This window comes from Salvia miltiorrhiza, chromosome 5, assembly GCF_028751815.1.
Source record: "Salvia miltiorrhiza cultivar Shanhuang (shh) chromosome 5, IMPLAD_Smil_shh, whole genome shotgun sequence".
Taxonomy (NCBI): domain Eukaryota; kingdom Viridiplantae; phylum Streptophyta; class Magnoliopsida; order Lamiales; family Lamiaceae; genus Salvia; species Salvia miltiorrhiza.
This window is the reverse complement of record NC_080391.1, coordinates 14,560,245-14,578,937: the sequence shown is the minus strand read 5'-3', so window position 1 is coordinate 14,578,937 and position 18,693 is coordinate 14,560,245. Positions and strand designations below refer to the sequence as shown.

The window sequence follows — 18,693 nt, the reverse complement described above, 5'->3', positions numbered from 1 at the left end:
ACGTTTTGATTAGAGGTTGCAGTATCTTTTTGAGTATTTTTCTATGATTTTCCACTTGCATCCTAGATAAAATTATGAAATAAGATGATTAATGAAACTAGCCGCCAGTAAATAATTATCCGCAAGCAGTAGCCGCTTGAAAACATTTCAGCGGCTAATCACGGCGGGTAATTAATTTCTGGCGGCTACTTGGGCTAAACGTCTTATTTGATAGTTTAATGCATAAAAAAGCATACTTTGGGTGTTTTATGCTATTAACTAAACTTTTATATAAAACATTGTTCACTTCTCCAAAGTCTCATTCATAATTTCAACTCATAATTGTTAAGACATGTCCATGTTGGTCATTACTAAAGGCGTGTGTTTTCTGCTTCAAATATTTCAAATCAGGCAACACAATAGCTTCTAAAACATCAAAAACCCGCTAATTATCATTCTATCCGCCAGTAAATACATATCCGCGGCCAGTAGCCGCTGATGTTTATTGTTGGGCGGCTACTAGTGATAAACCATTAATTACTGGCGGATAGTGAACATTCCATGGTGTTTGCTAGTTCATCGATATTATGCAAATGAAACCGCTTCGAAATTTATTCAATCAGTATCCAATACTCCCAACTTCAGAACATCACTTACTGGAATGAACTAGCTCTACTGAATATTCAATCAGTATCCAATACTCCCAACAACAATATCCATCAAAATTTAATATAAAAGGTAATTAAGCTACTGCTCCCAGCCCGTACCCTTGCATGCTCTACGTGTGTGGCCAGGCGAGCCACATAGACCACAGGTTTTGGGTGCTCGTTTTCCCAGACTACTTGATGCATCCGCTGTTGTGGTCCTTTGAGTCGGCCTCTCACCAGCTGAAGGAATTCTAGATTCTCTTGGTCGACCAGCTTGTCGCCGAGAAAGGTTTGGCAAAACAATATCAGATGCAACTTCAAACGGAATTTCCCAGTGCTCTAAGGGAGGCAAGTGATTTACTGCTCCGGAGTATGTTTGAACCAGTGAACTCCGCAAGTAGTAAGCTTCCACGTAATCTTCCACTGGCTCTTTCGCCTCACTGCGAAAAGAAAGCTAATATTTAGTAGGCATCTAATAACTGTAATTTTATAATAAAATAGATTTAGCATACGTAATGGCTGCGATCGCATGAGAACACGGCATGCCGTCCAGGTCGAATTCATTGCATTCACAGCTCTTCGCTTGAAGGTCAACCATGAAGCGACGATCACCAGCACGAACCCTGTATTTTCTCTCGGAGGTCCTCTTCGCAGTGTAGCGACGACTCTTTGAGATCTCCGCACTTATCTTCTGTTTTGCCTCTGGAGTAAGAAGGTCATCGCTCTCTTCCGCAGACGCAAGTCTGTCATTGAACCACTGCTCCAGAACCATCCTGATTGCCTCCAGCATGGAGCATATAGGAAGGCGTCTGGCCCACAACAAACGGGCATTCAAAGCCTCGGCAGCATTAGATGTAAGAAAACTATAACGGGTCACCGGACTTTGTGATCGTGCCCACTTCTCAGGGCCTACGCGCATCAACTTCCCGTACGCCGCCGGCTTCAATTGAGCCATAGCCGACATTGCACGTGAAAATTCTGAGTCCGTGTAGGCGTATGCAGCCTGGCGGAAAAGCTCAACAACAGCTTGCCCGTAGCCCTTAATTTTGTTCTGCAAGTGGTAGTAGCAAAGACCGTGAGTAGCATTTGGTAACTCGCTCTTCACAGCATTAGCAATGGAGACATGCGCATCAAAGACAACTAGTAAGTTGTCGGGCTGACCAAAAGTTTGTCTCACATTTGAGAGGAACCACTTCCATGACTCATCATTCTCGATCGGCCCGACACCAAATGCCAACGGAAAAACTTGCTCGTTTGCGTCTTTTGTCACGGCGACGAACAAAATGCCATTGTTCTTCCCCTTCAAGTGTGTGCCGTCGACCACAATCACTGGCCGAAGCGAAAAGAAGAAAGGTGTGATGGAAGCCGCAAGAGCAAGAAACAGATGTTTGAACCGGTTGTTTTCGTCTACTTCGAAATCCATCACGGTGCCTGGATTCGCTTGAGTTAGGGCATACAAATATTTGGGCAGAAGAAGGAACGAATCATCAATTCGACCGTATATCTTCTCTAAGCTGAGATTTCTTGCACGCAGCGCGACATCATATTTGATTCTGACGCCAAATTCACGTAACAACTCCGACATAATAGATTTCGGCTTAATGACCTCTCCGTCATCGCGTATTCTTTTTTCCACATAAGCTGCAACCACATTCGAATGTGCCTTTATTCGTTTCAAAATGCCCAACTCCCCTTCGCAAGAGTGCTCTTTAAACTTATGCACTCCCCACATCCCTCCGCCGTGACAAGATGCACGCACATCGAACTTGCACTTATCAGAGTGCTTGCACTTGTAATAGAGGCGTCCCTGATCTGAGCGTACAACTTTTGCCTCAGCCCCTTGCTTCATATTCCAGAAGCCAACAGCAAGGACCAATTCTTCTTTACTGTTGTAAAAAGAGTTCTTCCCCAAATCAGCAACTCTGGACAGCTCACTCTCGCGAGCAACGAGCGAAGTCGTGGCGTCCACTGGAATCAACGGAACTATCCAATTAGATAGTTCACCGGTCGAGTCCGTCGGATTTCCGTGACGGGTTCTACTTTGTCGGATCCAACCTGCTCGCTCGGTCGCCGTGAACTCTATCAGATCATCGTCTAATAAATCCTCAGAGGCGGCAGAATCTGTGCCCGACTCGTTCGTTGGATCGTATTCTTCGTCTTCTTCATCAGAATCGTCATCAGGTTCTTCGGCTTCGTCTTCAGGTTGTACGGCTTCTTCATCAGAATCGTCATCCGTCCGCACCTGGTTGAATCTCCCGCACATTTCATTCAGATTCCATGCGGATTCGTCCAACAGTTGCCCATCCCATGAAAAGTACTGTGTTGGAGGCGCGCTCTCGCGAGCATGATACGACGTCTCATACTGACTAGATTGTGCTTCATCATCTCCGTATCCCGAAGCCTGGCCAAAATCAAAAGTAGGGATGTACGCTTCTTCGACCGGGTCGTTGTTGTGCTCAACGTACACCATGGGATATTCGGCAGTTTCCAACAAGCCTTGCACATCATCGTCGTCACTTATTACGCATTTCGTCTCCCTTCCAAATCGATTGGTCGCCAAATAATACAATTGATAGTTCGGGCTCAACGAATGCATTGTCAGCACATTGTTGATGCTGTATATCAGGCTCGCAACTGTTTCATTTAAGAGGGGAAGGACCTCCGTAGCCCCGCCAACATAGTGTATACCATCGACGACTCCGTTGTATCTCACATATATGTATCTCACGAATTCCATCTATAAAACCACATAAAATACAGTATTAAAATACGTTTAAAAAGTTCAAAACATCACAATAAGCTCGAAAAATGAAGTATCCGCCAGTAAATCATTATCCGACACCAGTAGCCGCTGACCTTGTAGGGTCGGCGGCTATTATCGTTTTCTAATGCTCTCAACGTTAAAAACAACGTACGATTAAACATGCAAACTATAATTTATACAAACAATACAGGAGAATCACCTTTTCGGGCTGAAATTCAACACAAATTGCCTCCTCTCGCACAAAACCACTCAAATCTTTAGGGTATGCCTGAATTTATGAAATTCAAGGTGAGTATTTCAATTTGTGTTTTGGTCATTCACAAATGCAGCCTTATAAGGACTAAACTTGATTCCTTACAAAAAGTTCACGTGAAGTGCAGTGTTCATTCAATACGGCTTCAATCTATTATTGCATGTCACCTCACGCATGCATAAAATTAGCATTAATGCCCCACTACAACCAAATTTTTTGCAGAGTCACCTTCTCAGTATGTACTTTTAATTTTTTACTAAAAAATTAAAAGTAAAAAATCGCAACAAATACAAAAGGGGAATGCGTATGTTATATTTAAACATTCATAACAAGCTGAAAAATTAAAAATTATACATAATTTGACATAAAATATTATTTTCTGCCTAACAGACCAAGTATCCGCCAGAAAATCGTACAAAAAGTTCAGTAGCCGCCATATATTTTTTGTTAGCGGCTACTGATAAATCAAATAATTTAATGGCGGATACTTTACTTTTTGGCTATATAATATTATTTCATTACCGAATATATGAATTTCCAAATAATTGGTATATAATTTCTTATTATTTTATGTGCAAGTCTATTATTTTTTGTGTAGTCAAATCATGCATAAAGTGAGTGTTATTACCCCCACTATAATCCAAATTTTGGCAGATTCACTATCTCTCATATTTCCCATCCATGTGTACTTCTTGTACTGTACATATTTCACTATCTCTCATATTTCCCCTTGTAAAATTAAATAAAAATCTAAAAATAACGGTGCATATGTAACAATAAAAAATCACGAAGGATAAAAATTCACAATCATGCTAATTATGAACAAAGTATTTTTTTTGAAGCGAATAACACAAGTATCCGCCAGTAATTAGTAGCCGTTGAATAGTAGCCGCCGGTCACAAACTTCAGCGGCTACTTCGGCCGGCTACGAATTACTGGCGGATACATAGTTTAATGGTTTCAAAAAAAAAAATCTTAAGAATTGACATGTTCGTGATTTTTTTGGCCTTCGTATTAATGTTTGTAACACACAAACGTCCCCTAATTTATTCAAAATTTGCAAATCTATTTAATCTTATAATGCATGAAAGTGACGTTTTCTCACATTTTGTACCAATTTTAACTGTTTTCTTACACAACTCTTACACAATTTCCATCATCATCAACTTTTACACAAAAAACCAAGCAACCCATCACCATCAAACTTGCTTTTCGGTCTTTGACTTTGAAAGTGGGTAGTTTTGCAAGACATATTATTGAAGTGGGTAGATTCCCCTATTAACACAATTAAAATTTGGGACATTTCGTAGAAAACTTTGAAAGTTGGGAACATAAAATACTATTAACCCTTTTAAATACAAACAATGACGATTAAACATGAAAGTTAACACTTCTAGAGTTAGGATTGAGCTGACATTAGAACTAATGCCAACTTGAAAGTTTTCGCTTGATCTAGTCTACAAAAGAATAATTGAACGTTTGAAAAAATAAAATATGATTATTGTATAATGTGCATTTTTCTTTTAGAATTTGGTATATAAAAAAAAATCGATCTACACGATTCACGAATGGACCATGTAGGATAAAAAAATGAGAATTACAAATTTTATTAAAAAAAGAAAAAAAAGTGTGGGAAGATGCAATGTTGTTAAACAATCGCAATTGCGTGTATTAAATGGGTATGGTGGGGCTGATTGCTTTGATTAAATTAGTCTTCCGATTACATCCCTCTAAACAAAAAGCTAACGATTAGAACAAAAAACAGCTAACGTGAATAACCTTGAAAATTTTCCGTAAATTTTGTAACGACTAGTGTGACAGCTTAGCTACTGCTTTAATATAGTTGAATATCAACTTCCAAGCGCTTAAAGAAGCAGCTGTTCCAACTAAGTAAGTGACATAATCTTAAGTAACTCAAGAAAACAAACTCTAAAAAATCAGACAATATATTTTCTGGACTACATACTGGAGAAAAGTGAAATGATTTAATTGGCTGTTATGCTTTTATGTCATCTATTCCCTGCGCTCACAAAAAATTAATTCTAGAAGGGGACAACACAAGTTTTAATTAATGAGGAGCGATTTTGGGACACCAGGTGTCTTAGACACTTCCATAAAAAAAATGATTTTTGATTAGTATTTATTTTGATTGATATTTTGTTATTTAGTGATTTGTCTAAAATATTATTTCTAAAAATATATTCAACTGATTTTGTTATTATTTTTTATTTTTATATATTTTTATATAAAAAATAAATAAATTAGTGAACTTAGGAAAAAAATTTATAAAAATCGAAAATAATAACAAAATCGATTGAATATATTTTTGGAAATGATATTTTAGACAAATTACTAAATAAAAAATCGGTCAAATTAGATATTAAGCAAAAATCGATTTTTTATGAAGGTGTCCAAAAATATTTTTCCTTAATAAAAATAGTTAAGTGTATTGTGAGTGGAGAATGAGCCCACTTAAAAAGTAGTGTTAATAGTTATAATTAATTGTATTATGAGTGAAGAAAGGGGCACACCATATGATAAAAAGTTTTCAGAAATTGAAATAGACTAATTTTTATTGACATTCCAAAATGATAAAAAAAGAAATAGTATTTTTTATGGAGGAAAGGGGTATAACTAATTCAACTGGTGCCTGCAGCGATAATTAATTTTGATCATAAGAAAGATGTGCATACGTACGAGATACTAGGAGAAAGGAAAGAGTTGATATATTACTCTATCCCATCTCATGTAGCAAAAAGAAAAATTTAATCATGAAGATAAAAAATTGAAAATAATACTAACTTTTTTTTATTATAAATTTATTTATTTACTCTTTGTGATTTTTTAAGAAAAATAACCTCCTCCCCACTCAGATGAGATCCTTTATCCCACAATTTACTGTCCCATTCTTAAGATCTCTATTTTATTAAATAAAAAATATTACTATAATATAATAAAATCTATTTAATATTTATCATTAAAAATTGTAATTTTAAAAAATTATACCTATTTTTAAATTAATTAATCCAAATAATCCCTTATTAATTAAAATAAATATGAAAAAATAATTATAAACCTTAATTGGATGAGTGAACCCTTGTTAATTATCTTAAAATTATATTAAAACATAATAAATTAATATTGAAGAAAGTAATTAAAATTTATAACAAATTGAGAGTGAGACATAGAACCCTGTATGGGGGGATGAAACCGCGCGCTGCTCCTTTCCCCCACCCAACCCTCATGCTCCCATGGGCCTCTGGTTCTGTCACCTCCCCGTCGCCGCCATTATGCCACTACTGCTGCATCCCCTACTCTTTCCATCTTGCAATTTTCTTTCTCTCTTTTCATTGTCGTCTTATCGTCGTTTCCGCCATCTCCGAACGATTATTACATATTTGTACATTGTTACACGAAATTGTGAAAATCGTGTATTTTATATTATTGCACACTTTTTTTTCAAAAGTGTGTAATAGAGCAAAAAATACAACGGACACTTTTCACGACTATTACACAATTTTGTAAAATCATCTAAATCGAAAAAAGTGTGTAACGATATATTCTACACTACAAGGGTATTTTGGTGAGAAATGTTATTATTTGCACAATTTTATCCAACATGGCTAGAATTACCTTTGGCTAGATTAAGTAAGGTGTTGCCTCAAAAAAAAAAAAATGGCACATGTATAGACCTTGCTTGATGCGTATGCAAATCCAGTTGTGATTGTTTTAAGAGACGGTTCGTTGCCGCTTGAATGCTTTTGAAGTTGCTTGTACCTAACTTTTTGATGATCTAGTGGCACTGTCGCCATTCCCGCTTCATATGCTAAATAAAGCAATGAAGCTGCATGAGTGATTTGAGAAAGATCAACTTAACTGCATACTTAAGTTCGTGAGAATCATAACCAAGACTGGAGAGAGAGATAATCTATAGTTAAGAGTGAAAAAAGAAAAAGAAAGAATGAGTAAAACAATTATAAACAAGTAAAACCATCATTGTATATACAGACTTGAGATATTGTACATGTGTTTTCTTTCTTAGGGTATGTGTGATCAAATTCATATAAAGTGGTTTGCACACTCTTAACAAAAAAATAAATATACTAGTTATATGATCAATCCGAAACAATACTAAGCGCTTCGACAACGGTCTCCCTAAATCGAGCAAGATTGAGCTTCAGATTCTGCTGATCAAAAAACACAGCTCTTGCAGCTGTGTAACCAGCCTCTCGGTACACTGATTCTGGATCAGTTATGACTGAACTATTGCGGCCGTATAGTTTGAGCAGCGAACTCTCATGCTCTTCAATCTTGTAGCGCAAGTGGTGCAGCCCCATTGCTCGCGCAGTGTCGCCGAAGATAACTTTTGAAATCCACTCCGTGCCGAGCGGTTCTACTTGGATGATGACGCCGCCCCTCGGCAAGAATACATCATTCGTGAGGCCGGCCCCGTGGGCACCCAGGATCACGCTGCACGAGTTTATCAGCTGCGATAATTTCCTCAGATTCGACGCCACTTTCGATCCTCTCACCATCATCACCTCAAACCCTACGTCCTCGATCATGCCTATCATTTCGTCTTCGTTCAGAAACTTCCTTGAATTCGTACGCGACAACAGGAGCAGCCTCGGCCTAGGTATCTGCGAAACGTGCTCAAACCTCAGACCGAAGGTGTCGCGGAGGAAATGCCTGAATTCGGGCATTCCGTAGCCTCCAGGGATGTCGCTCGAATTCAGAGCCAGAATGCCGTGATATTTGAGCCCCACTATCGAAGCAGGGAAGCAGTGGACGGTGGCGTTGGCGGCCGGATTCATCACCTCGTGAGCCGACAGGTGGGATAGGATGGTGCCGTATTTGGCGATGAAGGAGGGCTTGTAGTCCTCCATCACCAACACCACGCGCGACTGGAACTGCTTGGTGGTGATGAAGAGGGGGATGATGATCTCGCTCATTTCGTGGTACGTGTTTCCGGTGTACCCCGAGGAGAACACCACGGCGGGGACGTCGTGGTGGAACTCACACGGTGGTGGAGCCGAGGTGTTGCTGTACTGAATGATGCGGACGGCCGAGATTTCATTCACGTCATATCCATTCCACGGGTAGGGTCGGACCACCGTCTCGTTGCGCCAGCTCTCATCGGAGGGTATGTAGAGCGTCATGTTTCGGGTGTCTATTCTTACCGCTTTAGTCGATACGCAATGGGTGGAGTGTATTGCCCTATGGCACGCGAAGCCTGTATCGTCAAGCTTCCTCCGATCCTCCCCTGTTTACGTGAAACAGAGCACTTGTTTGTAAAAGAAAAACAGAGCTAGCTTTTAAAAGTTGGAACAGACCTCTTACTAGTCTTGCTAGATGGAAATTGTTGAATTTCTTGTCTTGCACCTTCTTCTTCGCGGCCCTTACGCCAGTTTCTGAGACGGAAAAATTCTGCATCCCTACCATTTGAACACAATATTGATGAGCAAAAAGGAGTAGCAGAAAACATTAGAAAGGGTAAAAAATTACATTGATCCAAGGTAATTCTGTTCCCCCAGAGGAAATCGACACCGACGCAGAGCAACGGCAAGCTTAGTAGTAAAATAAATGGAGTGACACTAAAAACGAGCTTCTTCTCATCTCTCTCCTTCTTCATAGCTGTTGCGTGTTATGTGCAAGAGATGAGATGATTGTTGAATACTAAAACTGTAGTGAGCATTATTTTGTCTTTCTATCATACCATGTACAAGTCTTTCAACTGAGGCAAAGCATTTTTCATGGGCTAATTTGGAATTTACTATTTGTGGGACCTTGAATTCTCATCATTGAGATCCGATATGTTATTAATTTATTAGGGAAATGTGGAATCTTATTTAGCTTATCAAATTGCCAGAGGACCTCCTTTAATGCACCTGAAAAGTTAACTAAAGTCAAATTTGTAATGCATCGATTTTGCTCCCCTCCCGACTGAAACCCTTCTGGTTTTTCTCTTGGGTTTGAGAGTACAGCGTTTCGTTCGACGACGACTTCTTTGCCTTCTTGTAAGGCCTGCAGATTCTATTTGGGTTCTTTCCAGCGCTTTCAATGGACCCAGAAGATATCCAAAAATTAGTGAATCAGTTGAATTTGTCAGAGGATGAGGAGGAAGCAACGGTTAGTTTATCTCCTAAATTGACCGATGAACTCCGTTTTACATCGAAGCTCCGTTTAGTGGGGAAAATTTTTGCTGCGAAGTACATCAACAGAGATCTGTTACTTTCGCACCTTTCTAATATCTTATCCCCAAAATCTCGTATGGAGGCTGAAGTGGTGGGCCCCAATCTTTTCGTGGTCAATTTCTCCTCTCTAGACGACAAGAACCACGCACTCCAGGGTGGGCCGTGGCATTTCTTCCAAGACCTTCTTCTTTTTGCAGAGATCGAAGGTTTTCAGAAACCATCAGAGGCTTCTTTCGAGGAATTTTCGGGTTGGATCCAGTGTCATAACCTTCCTGTGGCTTGTATGCATCCTGATGTCATTCGAAAAATCGGGGAAGGTATAGGTCGGGTGGAGGAGATAGACCTGAATGCTGGGGGACAATGTCTTGGCCGTTTTGCTAGGGTCCGAGTTTCTTGGCCTCTTTCTAAGCCCTTAAAAAGATGTATGCGTATCCTCCCTGATGGAGTGATGGAGGGCATTATGATTTTGCTCTTATACGAGAGACTCCCCAATTTCTGTTTTAATTGCGGGCGGATTGGGCATTTATTGCGGTTCTGTCAAGAACCACGAGTGGGGACGGCCGCTCTTAAATTTGGCATCTGGCTCATGGCTCCTAAGGCGAATGAGACGAGACGCAGGCCGTTTGGTGGAAATATTAACTTCAATAAAGCCACTACCAGTGATATTAATAAGGTCAACAATCAAATTACAGTCTCTCCTAAACAGGTGAATAGCCTACATATTTGTGAGGGGCCTAGTTCTTTTGTATCTGATACAGCTGTTACTATCAAAGAGGTTGAAGGTGATAAGGAAGAAAGGGAGATTGTGGAACATGAGGTCCATAAGGGTTTTATGTCCCCGATTCTGAATGAACAGCAGAGTCCAGGGGAAAGGTTTTCGAATGGCGCGGTCAAGGAAATTGCTTCTACTATTTCTAAAGCTGGGGGCGCTAAAAAGAACCCGAAGTGGAAGAGAAGAGCCAGAGGGCTTACCGAGGGTGGGGAAGGGAGATGAGGCAGTGGTGGCAGGGGAGGGCGAGGTTGTGAAGGGGAAGGCGGGTTGCTCGATTGGGGGAAGGATGGTCATCGGAGGATGGAGAAGGCAAAGGAAAAGGAAGAGGATGAACGGCAGCAGGAGGGAGTCTCTGCTGATTTGGTCAGGAAGCGAGGGGGGAGTCCCGGGCTTGACGTGGATGAGGGATCCCCTGTTCAAAAATGTCCGCGTCAAAACGACGATGATAACTTGGCAACAACGGCGGTGGCTGCGGAGCAGCACTGCCGAGCCCAATGAATGTTGTGGTTTGGAATGCTCGAGGCTTGGGCTCGCAACGAGCATTCCATGATTTGCGTCGGCTGGTGGCCGGTGTTAAGCCCTCCCTATTGTTCATCTCAGAAACCAAAGTGCGGGCGGACCGTTGTAATAAATGGAAGTTTATCCTTGATTTTAATGGACATTTTGTGGTGAATCCAGTGGGGAAGAGTGGAGGTTTGATGCTTTTTTGGAAAGATCCATTGGTGGTGGATATTAAGAGTTTTTCGATGGGGCATGTTGATTGCTTCGTTACTGTTAATGGAGATAAATGGAGGTTTACGGGCTTCTATGGGAATCCTGATTTAGCCAAACGTAATCATTCTTGGGAGCTTCTAAATCGTCTTGGACAGCTCGGCAGTGATTTTGTAATGACCCGCTTTTTTATTTTTATTTAATATGGTATCGCGATAATTAATATCGCATCTTTCAGTAAATGAAACCCAGCTGCCAGTTATATATGAATCCAGTTTATGGTCCTGATTTTTTTTATCAGAGACGAATTTATTATTTAGCTTTATACTTTTATAACGTATGAGAAAAACGTGACGAGAATTATTGAGCCATTCAATAATTTATTATCCAGTTTAATAACTGACTTAGCAAAGTCAAGTTATTAATTTATATGCGATAGAAATATTATTTCTATTATTTACTTGAAAGTCGTGATCTAATTCCGAATCATAAGAACGAGTTAAATTAGATATTTAATTCGTAGAGAGCTATAACGAAGCGTCGTTATTTAGTAGAAACCAATATTAGTTTTACAAATACTTGATTAATTAATATTAATCAAGCTAGATGATTTTTTTTATTAGTAACTTCAATACTTTACAATCATCATCATCATTATTTTTATTTCTCACTCCCTAATGTTTCCTACACTATACACGCACACTCCACTAACTATCAGCCACCAACCTTTGCACTCTACCAACTCCACCACCCTTTTTCTCCACCAAACTTTCCACTTACTTCCTTCCCCACCACACGCAATAATGCAATACTCACTCAGCTCATTCACAGAGTACCAAAGAACAATCCCAGCTTGTTCCTGCCAAGTTCTCAAGGTAAGCTTGCCTTAATGTTCCCATCTTTCTTCCATTTGCAACCTGCATTTATTGAAAGAAACAAGTTTGATCTTTCAGTTCAGTAATTCCAGTTCATATAACTCAGCAACAACAGCCAACCAACAGTTAGACATCAAGGTATTATACTAAGCTCAGCTTATTCAAATCCAGTGCATGCATCATACCATCAATCACATGTTTGAATAAAGATACAGAGTATACAGATGAGAGTATGCATAAAGAGACTTAGCAATCACAGGAAGTTAGTTTATATACATGTTCTTCATGAGACAAATGCATTAAGAACTCTTATCAAACAGATGCAATCACATGCCTAGTATTGATATCTCGCATTTAGTAATATAGGAGCCAAGAAAGTTGAGTTATGAACTGCCAAAAACTAGAAGTTCTTCTTCACAGTAGAGTATTACTGAACTTAGCATTTGGGGGAAAAATGGGGAGTCTTTGGGTCGAACCTGTTCCATTAAACGAAGAAGGAAAGCGGCGAACTCTCGTCGTCTTGCCGGCATCGGAAAGAAGGGCTGACAGCCCGACGGGGACGACGACGATGGTCGGGACAGGGCTGAACTCACACGGCCTCATCAAGACCCAAGAACAGCGGTTGCGGAGTTACCAAACTGGAATAGAACGAAGCCACGGCGATACCGAACTGGAGGGGGGCGAAGCCGACCGACTCCAGGCGAAGCAGCAGCAGTCGGCGCTGACCACCGGACGAGCAGCAGCGGCGCGGTGAGAGGCGTAGGCCTTCTTACTCCAGTCGCCGGAAAATCAGAAACATCAAAGCGGAAGCGGAATGGCTGAGGAAGGAGACCAACCAGTTTCAGGGACCGGAGCAGAACTTACACGACGACGAATGAGCTTCCGTTGGCGTCGGAACTAGGCGCAGGGACAGCTGACGCCGGCAAGATCAGATCTTGGCCGAGAAAGAGGGAGAGGGAGGAGAACGCCGGGGATTTGACGCGTCGACAGATGACGACGACCGGAGCAGGCGGCTGGATGGCCGGAGAAGAAGACGTTGAGCGAGCTGGGAAGGGCCGATCGACTGGTTTTTGAATCAAGAAGAAGAGCAGATTTTGGGGAGGAAAGAGAGAGAGATCCGACTGATAGGAAAAAGGGAGGAGGCACGACCTTGCCGGGCTTAGGCGGCGGCGACGCCGGCAACCTCGTCGGAGCCGAGGTCGAGAGAGCTCGACTGGATTTTGAGTTTTTCAGTGAGAGAGAAAAGAGAGAAGCGTGCGTCTGAGAGAGAGAGAGACCGAGTGGGAGAGATAAGGAAGGATTTGGGCCATTTTATGTGGGCCGAATTTTGGGCTTCTTTTTATTTTTGTATTGGGCCAATTCTAATTTATTCAGTTGGGCCTAATTTTTAATGGGCCTCTTTCAACTAATTGATTATTGGGCTTGTTATTATATCCAATTGGGCCTTGTTTTATTTTTATGATTGGGCCACCTTTAATTGGTTTCGGAACAGGCTGAATTTTCATTAAACCAAGCCCAGTTATTTTATTCAGTTGGGCCTTATTTATTTATTCAGATGAGCCTTTATTATTTCATTTCAATTGGGCTGAATTATTAATTACAGCCGGGCCTAGCATACTTCATTTATTTGAGCCCAACTATTAGATTATTTATTCATTTGGGCCAAGATTTATTTACTTACTTAAGCCAAGGAATTATTTTCAATTGGGGCTTTCATATTAATTATTCAAGCCCATTTCTGCTTAATTAATTATTGTTTTGGACTTCAGATTTAAAGTGAGCTATCATTTTTTTTTTTCATTAAAGCCACTAGTTTACTTAATTAATTGGCTACTCTCTTTTGAGCCGATTAATTATTTGAGGTTACATTAGTAATTATGTTTCTATCGAAAAGCCCGATAATTTCTACGAGGTCCCACCTCGATTAAAGCCGAGATAGTTCTTTTATTTCGAACGGTACAAATGCGAGGTTTACTTCACAGCTAGAATTTTCCGATGAGGAAGGAAGAATCAAAGTTCTATTCGACCGCGTTGGACAGAAGTTAGTTAAATCTATTAACGAGGATAAATAGTAGGATGCCCCGAATATCGTTCGAAAATATTAGTTCATGCATACAAGATTCATGCATAGTTAATTACGCTTTCTTATTAATTAAGAATTTTCCTCGAGGCAATGTCTTATTTTATATTCTCGTGATAAAGGTCAAGCGCGAGAGTAAGAACTACACAAGGAGTTAGAGTACCTTAGCAAAACTTTGCTATCAGGTGGGCAATTTCTTACGCGTAAATAAAATGCTATGCAAGTGTTATGCTTTAAAATGCAAATTGGATCTTCAAGTGTGGTATGCTTTATTACGCTTAAATGAGTTAAGCTTTATTATGTTGCACGTTAAATGATTTACGCTATGCTGTTTATACTATTTACGCCCTATGTAATTTACGCTTGATTACGCTTATTTACGCTTGAATGCTTTACGCTGATAAGTTTATGCTTATGTTTGATGCTTGCGTCTGTTGAGGGAGGCCTCCCTCAACAGTACAATGCCGTGTCCGTTGAGGAGGGCCTTCCTCACGGCGCGATGCCCGTGTCCGCTGAGAGAGGCCTCTCTCGCGGCGCGATGCCAGTATGCCAGTATGCCAGTGTTACAGCGTCTATTGGGGGAGGCCTCCCTCAATAGTACGATGCCGTGACCGCTGAGGGAGGCCCCCTCTCACGGTGCGATGCCCGTGTTCGTTGGGGAAGGCCTTCTCCACGACACGATGTTTGTTAATGAAGATTGATGATGAAGAATGCCCTTATACTATTTAAGAATTTGGAAATATTTAATGAGCAAAGGATATGAAAGAAACTCATGCCTCTTATGCGATATTGTGAAATTGTTAATGATGTTATGTTATATGCTTGGCAACTGCCCACTAAGTACTCTTGTACTTAGCCCTTCGATATTTATGTTTGTGCAGGTTGAGCTGTGATGGGCGATGAAGTGTTGTTGCTGAGTGGAGTTTTTGTCGAACTTAAAGTAGGCTCAGAAAGGATACATGTCTTCATACATGTATCTCAGTTATGCATTCCGCTGTAAACACTGATTATTTCAGTTACGCCTTCCGTTGCAAACTCTGATAATGTTTTAGTCAAGCCCCTAACGATGCCTTTTTCCTTTTAAGGAATATAATGCGTATACAAGTTCTTTGAGTACCCTTTTTATGCGAACTATGCCTTTTTCCTTTTTAAGGAATAGTTCACACGTATTCAAGCTCTTTGAGTATTCTTTTATGCACCCCTTTCTAAACCCGCTTCGTAATTTCCCTTCCCCAGTCATGGTTTTCCCAGATTAATTATCCTTAATTAAGGCCGGTCGTGACAGAGTGGTATCAGAGCAGTTCGTTTGCTCTGAGCCTAAGAGTTTATTTAAGCCAAACTTAGAATGGATCACTAAAGTGTCTAGAGTTCAATCGACAAAGCTCAGCACTTCATCGCATCACACTCAACGAAGCAGAATGGTAAGCTCTTCCAAGTTTTAAGTTAATGTTTACGAAAAGTGAGAATTATCGTAATAACAAAGTGAGAAACTGTCAATAGCTTTGTTATGTTGTTATTGAATGAAATGATTTACGCAAGCACGATTAAGTATGCCTATGGAATGAATCCCTATGAACATAGAGCTATTAAGATATGAGATCACCACTACGACAGAACATAGAAGCAAACATAGAAGAAATTAGATTGTATCTTTTGGTGGCTATAGTGAAGGCAGCAAGATAAGTGATGCATATAGAATAATTTTTAAGCTCATGATTTTATAGCCACTATAAATCTCCATGACTTATGCTTAAGTATCCAGTTTAGATGATGTGATATTATATGCTTAAGGATTGTTATGACTCATAGATTTGAGATGCTAAGGACCCTTAAAGCTTACTACATCAATGATCAATGATGTGTCATTGGAGTCATGACTTGTTTACAAGTTATATTAAGTTGACATTTACAAGAATTCTTTTGAGGTTTGTATTAGATTATGCTAGGGTGTACTAATTGGCACATCCTTGCTATCAGAATGCCACCTAAGAGAGGACGCCCTGCGAGAAACAATAACAATCGCAGAAACCGTAACGCTGTATCCGAAGAACCACAAGATGCTCGAGGACATAACCCATCCCCTCCGCCCCCGACTAGGAGAGTCGAAGAACTCTTTTTAAGGCAAAACCCACCTACGTTTGACGGAACGAGTGAACCGGCTGAAGCTGAGATTTGGATGCGTGCAATGAAACGCATTTTCAACTTTCTACGTTGTACTGATGGGGAGCGCCTATCTTGCATCTCTTTCCAACTAACAGGATCGGCTGACTGCTGGTGGGAAGCACGACGAAAAATTTTGACACCTGAACAATGGGCAAGTTATACTTGGGAAGATTTTAAGACAGGATTATATGATAAATATATTCCGAAAGGCTATAGGAAGAAGAAAGAAGCTGAGTTCTACGAGTTGAAGCAAGGAAAGAAATCTGTGGTTGAATACGACAAGGAATTCTGCAACCTGTCGAGGTTTGCTCCACAACAAGTGGACACAGAGGAGAAGATGGCAGAGAAATTTTGTGCCGGACTGCGCTACGAAATTAAGATGGCTCTAGCAAGCCACGGAGGACTCTCATACACGGAGTCTCTGAACAGGGCACTTGACATTGAAGCTGCAATGCCGTCGGACAAGTCAGCCCCATTGTTGATCTCAACGCCAAACGATCCACCAGGAGCCTCGCATACCCTCAAAGGGAAGCGCAAGTGGGACAACAATGAAGACAAAATCAATCCGATTAATAAGCGAGTATGGCAAGAATATGAACGGGCCGAACAGTTTATTCAACCAAGGTACGAGGCACAGACTAACTGTAGTGACCCGCTCTTTTATATATTTTAAATCTAGTAATGAGTGTTTATTTTTGTTCATCAGTGAATGAAAACGGTTTTTATCCTAATATGAATTCAGCTTATGATCCTGAATTTATATTGTTAAAGCAGTTAATGATATTATTTCAGAGTTATAACTGACTTAGCAAAGTCACGTTATTTATTTAAGCAAGATGAAATTAGATTTTATCTTTATTCAAGTCGTGATTTATTTCTGACTCGTGAGTTAATTAAATCTGCGGATTTAATTTAAATATTAGAACAACAAACGAATTAAATCTACGGATTTAATTTAGATTCATTTTATAATTTATCGATTTAAGCGAGAAATCACATGTCGAAATACGAGATTTATTTAAATAAACAGTATCAAGCATATACGAGCACACGATCCATCTTACAGTTACAGAATCACCGAGACAGAGAAAATACATCAATAATTCTCCTCTACATTTTTTTCCTTTCTTTTTCTTCTCTTTTTCTTTCAATTAATTTTGTTCCCCACTCCATTTTACCACTAAAAATACTTTTTGACTTTCACCACCATTTTCCCCACCACTTTCACCACCAACTCAATTATGCAACAACACATATTGTTCCAGCCATCAAGTCTTTTCTTCCCTCACCAAAACGTGTAGAAGAAGTTGAGAAAAGGAGAGAGAGTTTCCTCCAACTCCAAATTGTAACTTGAAGAGGTATATACTAAGCTTCTTTATTTTGAATTCAGTTGCATATCATCCAAACGGTTCCCAAAAATTCTCAAATTAATTGTGTATCATCTTTCATACATTTTCTATATTTTGGTAAAATTTCAGAATATTTAGAGCTCGCATGATTTATTTATGAATTTGTAAACATCACTGCCCATCTGGAATACATTTTTGGTAAACAATCTTTGGGAGATCATAAGTAAAGTTTCAAACGGTGAAAACCTTTGAAACTTGAATATGTCACTCTAGACTCCCGTATCTTTCTTTTGACATCGGCCTCACCATTTTTGAGTAAGGGAAACAACCGGTATAAATTCTTGAAATCTAGTTCTTATTCCATGTACCATCCAGTAGATTTTACAAACCTACGACTTTGAGGTGGAAAAGGCCGACTTAAATATTTGATTCTCAAGCCTATCTTTCTACTGAATATTCACTGACATGTTGGGAACTTACTTGTTCAGTTTTAGAATTTTTGGTGAAGCTTAAAGTGGTTTTTCCGATTTATGTTCTGAATCTGCCAAACTTGAACTCTTTTTGTGCATTGAACTTTAGATAGTCATATCTTCTAAACCATGAAGGTTCTTAGAGTAAATCCAACTGGAGAGTGTTATGATCTCTCCCTAGTTTCCAGATTGACCTTTGGGGTTCCCAGTGGAGTTTTGTAAAGGGAGATATGAATTTTTAAAGAAAGCCCACTGACTTGGTTGTAATCTGGAAATATGAAATTTACAGATTTTTGCTTGTTAAATACCCATCTTTGAGAGGGCATATCTTGCTCGTTTGAATTGTTTTTCATTCGATTCAAATTGGAGAATGATCCTTGAAATGTCTAGTTTCCAGAATGTCTTTTGGAGCCTCATTTGGAGATCCGAGGTAGAT

At 39.9% G+C, this 18,693-nt stretch overlaps 2 protein-coding genes and 1 long non-coding RNA gene across 4 annotated transcripts; 1 reads left to right on the top strand and 2 right to left on the bottom strand.

Moving 5' to 3' along the window:
- Window positions 1–573: 573 nt before the first annotated feature.
- On the bottom strand, window positions 574–4,050 carry LOC130986269 (uncharacterized). The gene is made up of 3 exons (XM_057909621.1): window positions 3,590–4,050; window positions 1,139–3,363; window positions 574–1,066 (listed from the first exon to the last, which is right to left on the bottom strand). The coding sequence occupies exons 2-3, from the start codon at window positions 3,361–3,363 to the stop codon at window positions 727–729; spliced, it is 2,565 nt and encodes an 854-aa protein (XP_057765604.1). The 5' UTR covers window positions 3,590–4,050; the 3' UTR covers window positions 574–726.
- Window positions 4,051–7,605: 3,555 nt separating this feature from the next.
- LOC130986267 (alpha-1,3-arabinosyltransferase XAT3-like) lies at window positions 7,606–9,433 on the bottom strand. 2 transcript variants are annotated; one of them, XM_057909618.1, is made up of 3 exons: window positions 9,149–9,433; window positions 8,977–9,078; window positions 7,606–8,906 (listed from the first exon to the last, which is right to left on the bottom strand). In XM_057909618.1, exons 1-3 carry the CDS (start codon window positions 9,273–9,275, stop codon window positions 7,759–7,761), a joined length of 1,377 nt encoding a protein of 458 aa, XP_057765601.1. In that variant the 5' UTR covers window positions 9,276–9,433; the 3' UTR covers window positions 7,606–7,758. The 2 variants fall into 2 exon arrangements, with proteins under 2 accessions (XP_057765601.1, XP_057765603.1); XM_057909620.1 differs by having other exon boundaries at window positions 8,984–9,078; window positions 9,149–9,370.
- A 4,848-nt stretch (window positions 9,434–14,281) lies between these two features.
- On the top strand, window positions 14,282–15,424 carry LOC130986266 (uncharacterized). The gene is made up of 2 exons (XR_009089225.1): window positions 14,282–14,460; window positions 15,157–15,424. It is a non-coding gene; the product is annotated as an uncharacterized LOC130986266 (long non-coding RNA).
- The last annotated feature ends 3,269 nt before the right edge of the window (window positions 15,425–18,693 follow it).

Excerpts from the sequence above, each read along its gene's own strand:
- LOC130986269 (XM_057909621.1), bottom strand. The coding sequence starts at position 3,363 with ATGGAATTCGTGAGATACATATATGTGAGATACAACGGAGTCGTCGAT. Across the intron at positions 1,067-1,138 it reads CATGCGATCGCAGCCATTAC|TGAGGCGAAAGAGCCAGTGG; the intron begins GTATGCTAAATC and ends TTCTTTTCGCAG.
- LOC130986267 (XM_057909618.1), bottom strand. The coding sequence starts at position 9,275 with ATGAAGAAGGAGAGAGATGAGAAGAAGCTCGTTTTTAGTGTCACTCCA. Across the intron at positions 9,079-9,148 it reads CAGAATTACCTTGGATCAAT|GGATGCAGAATTTTTCCGTC; the intron begins GTAATTTTTTAC and ends TTCAAATGGTAG. Across the intron at positions 8,907-8,976 it reads TCTAGCAAGACTAGTAAGAG|GGGAGGATCGGAGGAAGCTT; the intron begins GTCTGTTCCAAC and ends TCACGTAAACAG.